Genomic DNA, 10000 nt, shown 5'->3' with positions numbered 1-10000 from the left:
CTTCCTGCTCTGAAACCTCCTGAAACGGCTCAGAAATGAGTGAAATGGATCCATTAGCTGGCGTGGTCGAGACAAAGGTTCAACGTGTCATGACCACGAGGCGTTCTAATGTGAAGAATAACGCAGAAGGGTTAGAAGGTGTTAAAGTATAGAAATGAAACATCTAGAAATGACTCTTCACTCTCTCTGTGCACACCGAGGTTTTCACAAACCAAGAGTTTGGGAAAAACAACGACGGAAGTAGTCTTGTTCTTTTACCAAATGGGATACACTACGATGAGATGCTTTAGGATGCGTTTGTGCGCCAAGACGTGTTAGGATGCAACGCGTTATGATTTTTTAATTTTACCTTTATTTTAGCAGGTAGTCTCAATGATATTTTGTAATCTCTTTTTCAAGCGAGACCTGGGATGCATTAGGATGTGTTAAGGTTCAACGTGTCATGACCACGAGGCGTTCTAACATGAAGAATAACGCAGAAGGATTAGAAGGTGTTAAAGTCTAGAAATGAAACATCTAGAAATTCACTCTCTCTGTGCACACCGAGGGTTTTCACAAACAAAGAAAAAAAATTGTATTCTTCATAATTTCAGTAAAGGGACAAAAACAAGTACGGAAGTAGTCTTGTAATATTTGCAAATGTGATACTATACAATACGATGCGTTAAAATGTGTTATGATACATTTCTAAGCGATGCTTTACGATGCGATGCTAGCAGAGGAAGAATAGTTAATTTACTAAAATCTTTCTTTTAGTCGATCCAAACCATGAGATTTATCCTTCGCTGGTTTACACAAAAACATTACGATTTATATTTTTCCTCAATCGATTTAAATTGTCCATCTTGTTTTGATTTCTGGGGGATTTTTATTCAGAGATATAACGGTGCATAAAGAGGGAGAGGAATGACATGCCGGAAAGAGCCACAGGTCGGATCCGAACCCAGGCCGACTGCTTGGAGGACTACAGCCTCCGTACAACTGGCGGGCACACTAACCACTAGGCTACTGGCGGCCCTTGTATTTATTTTATATTGTAAGGTAACATTACATTCCTAATCAGGGCCTGATCCATGTGCTCTTCTGTCATTGGTCTAAAGCTCCACTCCAGTGTTTCTCCGTTTTTAAATCACAGCACGAGCTTGGCAGAGGAAACACTGACATCAGCCTTTGAGACTTCCTGCATGTGGACTACAGGCCGGGTGGTTAAACAGGGACAGACTGAACAGCCTCCTGGAGAGACGTCAACATACAGAGATGCTGCTCGCTCTGACAGAATCCATCAAAGCGATGTGACGACCCCTCCCTTTTTTGCTCCCACTCTGCCTGTCTGTTTTTGTGTTTCTTGTCTCTCAACCTTGTGTTCTATCCAGGTGAGTGGAGTTGGGATGTGAGTGGAACTGGGAGGGTCGTCAGCTGGTGCCTGCTCAGCTGAGTAGGGCCTTCAGAAAGTGATTTAGGCCTGCCCAAGAGATGTGCTCACTCTCTCTCAGCTGGGCATCCTGCAAACATCAGTACATTTATGTCTATTGTCTACTGGATGACCTTCATATATGTATGTATAGTGATACTTTAGTTAATTAAACGATTATTTGAATGACTAACTCTGTGTGGCCTCCCTCCTTTGTTACCTGCCATGAGCTAGTTGGTAACACAGAAGAAAAGAAGAAACATGGAGAAGTAAGCTCCCCGGGTTTCCAAACAAACTGGCTCAGCTGCCAGTGAATCATGGCTGGCTGTGTTTTATGGAAACAACTACAACTTATCTCTGTCTGCTCCGATGAAAATGTCCGATGTGAATGAGCTCACAGTTTACTGTAAGTGCTGACTCGGTGGCTGTGTTTGTGTGAGGCCCGATGTCAGCGTGTTCAGAAACTCAGAGGAACACTAATGAAATTCTTTCTAGATTGTAACGACTGCAGCCTCCGTCCAGCCGCCTTTGAAGGGCTTAAGGAGTCAACGCTGTTTTTAAATGTCAGAGCCTTTGTAAGGCTTAAAGACGGGGGGGGGGGGGGGGGGGGTGAAGGTGTAATCATCAGCCCTGGGTGGCAGCGAAGACAAAAAGGAAAAGAGATAGAGACAAAGTGAGGCATTCCAACCATACCGGCTGAGCGTTTAGAGGGAGAGACGAGGAGATAAGGTCACACACACACACACACACACACACACACACACACACACACACACACACACACACACACACACACACACACACACACACACACACACACACACACACACACACACACACACACACACACACACACACACACACACACACACACACACACACACACACACACACACACACACACACACACACACACACACACACACACACACACACACACACACACACACACACACACACACACACACACACACACACACACACACACACACACACACACACACACACAAATATAAAACGCTGCGTTCACACTTCAGGTGGGAGTGACGATTTGAACAGAACAAGCCACTGGAATCTGGATTTCTATAAATCAGATCTGAGTCAGCGTTGTTGACTGAAGTCCGACTCATGCACCGATGACTGACTTGGACTGGGACTTTGCAGATGGAGACAAAGAGTACGACTTATTTACAGATGAAGACGATGTTTAGCTTTTTTATTTTTTAAATAAGACCCTGATGATTTATTAAGAGAGGAGAAAAAAGGCGTTGAAAAAGACATTCACCTTCTCTTGCCCGCTTCCATCGCTGCAACACCTGTTGGTTTGACCTGATAACTGCTCTCATATCTGGCAAACTGAGGGGCGTCCAAAACGGCCGTGTGGGGGGGGGCCTTAAAACCGCCTACCTTCTCTGGTCCAAACAAATCCAGAGCATTCAGGACCAGAATCTAAAGTTAGAAGGAAGACATACTGGCTGCTGCATTGTTGTCAGAGAGGCCAGCACTTCAACATAGCATGTTTCCTTAATGTCTGATCATATAGTAAGGTCACTTCATCATTTCAGTCAGTCACTCAACACCTGATTTGATGTCTTATCAGCTGAGCAGGAGTGTGAGATGTTGGTCTCCCCCCCCATTCACCTCCTCTGATTCCAAGTGCAGCTCATGTCTGTGCTTTTTTTCCAGCCTTGCACGCCTCTTCTTCCTCCAACATTTTAACAAACCTCTTCCAGGTGTAGCTCCAGTCCAACAGGTCCCATCCAAAACCACACGACCCCTCCCCCCCTGACATATTCTACCCCCGCTGCTTGGCCCCAGAGCTTGCCAAAATCCTCCTTATTTTCAGTTTATTTTTAGCATCACAATAAAAGCTTCACAAAGAAGAAACACTTCCCAGCACTTCCAGACGTTTCACATTAAATCTGCTTCTGGGGAAAAGAGACTGTTCCGCTCAGAGACGCCCGCCAAAGCAAATGTAATCCAAGAGAAACAATAGCGTGAAAACACACATCCACAAACTGCTTTTTGAACGAATGCTTTTTTTTTTTTTTTTAAAGTGACGTGTGTGACATTTGAAAGAAAGAGCGAGTTTGTGGGTTTGAAGGGGAAAGTAAAATCTTCCAGAAATATTGCCGGATTTGGAAACAGATGCCTGGACCGAGCCGGGGGGGGGGGGGCCTCTGGAAAGAGCCCAGATGTCTTTACGTCAGGCGGCGCTCTTCAGCAGCTGTTGTTCAGCACTCTTACAGAACACAGGATGTTTCAGGATGTTACAGTTCAGACTGTGACTAAATCATGCAGCTACAGAAAGTCATGGGTTTACACTGGAGGAGGAAACACCCACCTCCTTATGAAGAATGGGCCACAACTGTGGCTCAATTAGCAGCTTATGAGAGAGTAACATATTCTCTGTTGGACAAACTAGATCAATATATGCTTACGTGGGGCCCTTTTACTGCTTGTAACTTAAGAGGTCAATTTAGTAATTTGATTCATTTTAATATTGGACAGATGTATTTAACCCGGGGAAACAGTGTGTGCACTATAATTTTTTTATTTTTTTTTTGCTTTGTCCATTTCTCTCACGTTGTACAAGATTCTATGTACGATACGGGATTTTTTTTTTTTTTTTGTGATTCCATGTTTGAAAACTAATAAAAATGTTGAATACAAAAAAAGAAAGTCAGGGGTTTGGTTTAAATCATACTCGATGGTTACGGGCCAAGTGGGTCGTCGTGGTGGTTTCCCTGATAGAGGAGAAAGGTTCAGATTCATGTGTGGAGACGTTGTTCAGGCCGCTGATGGTTCTGAGGCTCACGTGTTGCTGCAGCACAAACGAGTTGACGTATTTACAGGCTGAGAATCTAAAAGCAACAAAGATTCATGAAATTTCAAAATGTAACGACAATGTAAGACTCTAAAACGTCTTTCACAACTTCAGAAGGTCAACACTTTTTTATTTTATTATATTTCCTCAACTGTTTATAGGTTCTTGTTTAAAGGCTTTATATGCGACTTTTCACACCTAAATGTAATAGAAATCAAGTACATCCTCTGAAAATAACTCTGTGAGTCATGACTGTCTACAATGGGTGTAACACCCGAGTCCCGCTGTCTGTGATGCTTTCCGAGTCCTATTTTCAGTTTGTTTATATCCCCTTGCACATAAAAGTTGTTTCATTGAGGGACTAGAGAAAAGAAGAATTCGACATCTGCTGGATCAAAGAATTGCATATAAAGCCTTTAAATTGCACATACTGTATATTTTTATCCCTGCATGGGTTATGTACATTTCTTGTAAAAGTATTTTTAATTGCACAGGTTTAAGTTTGATTCATCTAGGGGTATTCTTTAAATCTTTTTTTCGGGTTAATATATATGAATGGGAGGGGGGCGTCGGTTTTGTGGATAATTTGTAACAAATGTTTAATGTCATGTACGTCTTTGTAACCTGCTACTGGATGCTTTGAATTTCCCTCAGGATCAATAAAGTATCTATCTATCTATCTATCTATCTATCTATCTATCTATCTATCTGAAGGTTTCATGGCGAGCTTCATGTGTGAACACAAACAACTGAATGTCACACTGTAAATTCATCTGAGCAGGTCATCGGTTCAGAGCCGCCTCGAGTCGGGAACACGCCTGAGACTGTCGGGAGGGGGAGGAGCCAGGCTTCAGGAAACCTCAGGTGGTCACTGTGAGACAAATCGCCTTCTGCTGACAAACTTTTGAAATAATCAGAGAAGGCGTCAAGGTGCTCCAGAACTTTCTGAAGTAAGCTGACCACAACCTACCGCTAGCTAACTTCCTGCCACCAGTTTGACTCCGCCCCTAAAAGCCGTCATCACAGTGCACAAACACCAGAATGGTCTTTTAGAGGCATCACAGCTGAATGTGAACATAATGGAGAAGAAGACATTTGAAAGAGAAAAGTACAAACAGGAAGCAGTCTTTGTGTTACCTGTGGGCGACCTGTAGGACACGGTGATGTCTCCCGTCAGGTCGGCGGGGGAGTACCTGCCGTTTAGGAAAGCTGAGAACTCCACGACTGTGGACGCTCCGAAACCTGCAGAGAGACAAGAGAAACATTTACAGGGAGAGGAACGCAAACGTCCAAACTACAGAAACGACCAGAAGCGAGGAACGAAAAGACGACTCCGATGTTTACTTCCTCTTTTATCGCTTTGTGTTGCTTCTTATACGATCAAAAGTCCGTCTTCTTGGACTTTAACCTTCAAGTTGTCTCATAATGAGAATCCAAAACGTGTTTCTATTCGTCAGGGTACAGAGTCACAACATCACAGACTTCACAGGCAGACGGTGATGTGGTCTGAGCTTCAAACTGAAATCATTTAGAGATGATGTAAAGGGAGTTATCAGGAGGAGCACCGACCCAGAGCAGGACTGAGGGGTCTTGTCTCGCCCCCTTTTAGTTTAAGTCCTGATCATTATTGGGCGCTCGTATTGTTGTAAGTAATTTAATTATTCACTCTTACGGATGATCTTCAGCGAGTTTTCTTACTGTTTAAAATGAAGCTGATGTTTTTTTAAGAAGGGACACATTTAACGACGGAGAAGGAAACATGGCAGCCAATGAAAAACACACACACACACACACACACACACACACACACACAGTCAGCGTTTTGTAGGTGTGGACAGGTCAGGATACAGCAGAGCCCAAACTGAGCAGACCCCTTCATGTACAGGAACACACACATGATAAATATCTCCAGACGAGGTGAGGACAGAGGATTAACAACGCTGACTTTAACTTCAATTCAAGAGCACACACACAACAGAGAGAGAGAGAGAGAGAGAGAGAGGATCAAATACAGACAGAGAGGAAAGGATATATTACAGCTAATGGCTTCATGCAGTCACACACACACACACACACACACACACACACACACACACACACACACACACACACACACGGTGGTGTGGTGGTGTAATGGGGCGTGATGTTCCTGAGCTCAGCCGTTACAGGTGACCGAACCTCAAGTATTCCTCTGTGTGTGTGTGTGTGTGTGTGTGTGGAGGAGGAGAGAGAGAGAGAGGAAGAGGAAGAGGAGGAGGAAGAGGAGGGGAAAGAGGAGAGATGGATGAGAGGAGATGAAAGACGAGTAGACAGAAGATGAGATCAACGATAAAAAGCAGACAGACACTTTCTCCACACTCCGTCAGACGCCATGACAGCGTGACCTCCTCTCTACGTCTCTCGCTTACATCCCTTCTGACGTTCATGAAGCCTCGGACTCCTCGACTGCATCTCTTCCACGGAAGCAAGTCAACACTAAGGCCAGAGGTATACTTATTTTTTTATTATGCGTTTGTGTGTGCACGATGGCTGCCTCGTGCCTCCTACGTCAGCTGTGCACATCTTCAAAAATGTATGCAAGCTGCAGTACACACACATGACCAGTAGAGGCAGTTTAGAGTCAGCGAGGATGTGACAGCAGCAGAGAGAAGAATGTTTTAAAGACAACACTCAGAAATGTATCCTCATATAGTAACAGCCTGATGTCGTCTGTAGCTGCAAACTGAGACCAACAGAGACCGTCACAGAGCGCTCGCCATGTTCGCTCAAAATCTTAAGATATAGTACCTAAACACACGCTTCTCCTTTAGTGCTTCATCTGACTACACAGCACCGTTCAGTGTTATAATTAAAGGAAGAATGTGCATATTATAAATCCAGTCTATCCTGTGTAAATGTGTCTCTGAGTCATGACTGTCTACAATGAGTGAGAAGCTCGAGTCCCACTGGCTGTGTTGTTGTCAGAGCCGTGTTTACATGGACGGGACGGCCGGCTCCTCCCCTTGTGTATAAAAGCTGTTTTAGTCAAGAACTAGAGAGAAGAAGAACATACTCACTGATTAGTTGGATGTTAGTAAGAGTTTTTAGATCACGCTCATTCTGTGACAGTTTACATGCAATGTGAAGCTAACATTAGCATGCTAACACAACAATGCAGGACACAGCTGATTGCAGAGGACAAGTCTGTCTGCTTGGTCTTAATGGTGCTTAATTATGGTGCGTTCTATTTGATAACTTTTTCCTGCGATTAAGAATGGAGAAAGGTTGGAGGTGTGTCTCTGGAGGAGAGCGGAGGCTTGAGTATGGAGGAGGCGTGGCCATACAGTATTTTGTCTTGGTTTCATTCTGGAGCTCAAGGGCGACACCTACTGGATCAAAAAGTCTTCCTTTAAGAATAGCGTCAGAAGCACTGTTTTTCAGATGCTGCCTGATCGTCTGCCTCACCGGTCAACAAACTTTCCTACCACCACGTTCTGAACCTTTCTGTGACGACATAATGCCGATAGATCACTGCTCAGCATGAGACGTCTTTCCAGCACACAAACTCAAAGTATCAGTTACATTCCTTCTGTTGGTCCTCATCCTCCCTCTCATACCTTTCAGAGTTTCTCCTCTTAATCGTTGCCTCCCCTTGTCCTTCCATCGCCCTCCTTTCTCCCTCTCCTGCTTGCTTTCCTTCCTCTCTCCTTGCTCCCTCGCCTCCCTCCCTGTCATCCTGTCAGTCAGCAGAAGGCTTTTAACCTGGGTGACCTGCAGGTCAAACTGGTCAGACTGGTTTAAGTGCTTTAAGTGCTCCCAGGCCCATTAAGACCAACAAACAACACAGAAGAAGACACAAAGTAATCCCTCCTCCTCCTTTTCTTTCTCTCTCTTTATCCATCTCCGTCCTTTTTCCTCTTCAGCTTGTCAGCGTGTATTCAGGCACATCTGGACAGGTCAGAGGGCCGCTGTGGGCGTCGTCCAACCCGTGAGCTCCAGGTAAAGTGTTTGTGAGTGTGACCTGGCGATCCGACCCAGTGAGACGGCTCAGACTGGTCCCAGCACATTAACCCATTAACACCACAGCCAACGAAAACAAACTGCAAAGGAGGCTGAAATCCCCCAACGTCCCCCATTTCAATACCTCCCCTTTTTCCCAACGTTCATGCACCTCTTCTTCTCGCCCTCATCACTTCTGTTACTCACACTCTCTTACTCACAAAGTTTCTCCTTTTTTTAACTTCTGCAAAGAGAGACAGATCTCCTATTAAGTCAGCGAACACTGTACGATTTCAGGTCAATGATTTTTAGGACTCATAAAAGAAACTATGGCAGAAATATCGGCAGACCTTCAGCTGACATGGAATATAGCTGCTAGATAGTTTGTGTATATTGGTGATGCAGATTGTATTTGCACGTGTCTGTGACTTGTAGACGATTGAACAGAGTACACCCGAATCTTCAGATTCAAGACACTGCACTGAGAATAATCATTGTTTCTATCCCTCTCTGTTGATGTGTGTGTGTGTGTGTGTGTGTGTGTGTGTGTGTGTGTGTGTGTGTGTGTGTGGTGCTGAAGCTCTCCTCAGGTTATAGTACTTGACAGCTCAGGTTTAACCGAGTGCTGACTGTTTTGAGGAGGTGGAAGGTCAAGAGGGGTGGAGATGGGGATCTTTACCGCACAAGGAGAAGGGAAACGGGTGTGTGTGTGTGTGTGGGTGTGTGTGTGTGTGTGTGTGTGTGTGTGTGTCTTTGACATGTGCAAATAATATAAAAAGCAAAACGAGAGAAAAACAAATCTGGAAGGTAAATTTGTTCAGAGACATTCCTCGACTGCTACTGCTCTCCCCATCGTGTGTGTGTGCGTCTGTGTGTGTGCGCGTGTGCGTGTGTCTTGAGAGGCGAGCAGGCGACTCTCAGGTGACCGTCGGTGAAGTGTTAAACACTGATCCCTGACTCGTAGAGGTCAGGATCAGGTCGTTCTCTGCTGAGGGTCGGACCTGAAACACGATGGACCTGATCCTGACTGAAGGTGAGAAAAACGTTTTACTCTTGAACAACATTATATAACTTAACCTAAAGAGTAACATGTTGCGCCTGCTCCACCGTGAACTCTCTCTCTCTGAATGAACTTCAGAAATCAGCTTAAACATAAATGTCTTTACTTTGTAAACCAAAATAAACAATCGGCCTGGACAGTCTGCAAGCAACGTTAGTACTCATTAATGGATTATGTTCCGTCACTGCATCGATGCAGAATCTTCCTCGCCATGCATCGTTCATTTAAAATGGCAGAAATTTCCAAATGTATGAACTTAAATTTGAGTCTTTTTGTTTGTTCTTCAAGTTCTTGTTTTTTGGGGCTTTTTTGTGTCTTTATTGATCAGATAGCTGAAGAGCGACAGGAAGTGTTGGGAGGAGAGGGGTGACATGCAGCAAAGGGCAGAGGTCGGATTCGAAACCCACGGCGGCTGCAACGAGTAGTATGTGTCATTAATGGGGGGTGCTGTATCACCGCTCGGCTATGAGGCACACAAAAGAATCTTAAATTACAAATATTTATTTGAAACTTAAACATTTAATCTCAGGTGATTTATTTCATGTTTGGCTTCATTTGAGGTTTGTGAATTTAATTCTCCATAAAGAAGTCTTTCATGTCATGACTTTAATTTCTGAACCAAATAATAACGAGTGAAAACGATCAGAGTCTCGACGAGAATCCGTAAAGATGAAAATCAATCGATGCCCGACGCTAACGGAGAGAGAGAGGGAGGAAGGGAAGG

General features: G+C 44.3%; 1 protein-coding gene across 3 annotated transcripts in view; it reads right to left on the bottom strand.

Annotated features, from left to right (window-relative positions):
- Positions 1 to 10000, bottom strand: part of bbs9 (Bardet-Biedl syndrome 9) — a 139101-nt gene that overhangs the window by 92987 nt on the left and 36114 nt on the right. For all 3 annotated transcript variants that reach the window (XM_065958093.1, XM_065958095.1, XM_065958094.1), the window contains exon 14: positions 5376 to 5480. In XM_065958093.1, coding sequence (XP_065814165.1) covers positions 5376 to 5480 — 105 coding nt within the window. The remainder of the gene's footprint in view (positions 1 to 5375; positions 5481 to 10000) is intronic.

Source organism: Labrus bergylta, chromosome 8 (assembly GCF_963930695.1).
Source record: "Labrus bergylta chromosome 8, fLabBer1.1, whole genome shotgun sequence".
Classification (NCBI taxonomy): domain Eukaryota; kingdom Metazoa; phylum Chordata; class Actinopteri; order Labriformes; family Labridae; genus Labrus; species Labrus bergylta.
This window is presented reverse-complemented; position numbering and strand designations above follow the sequence as displayed.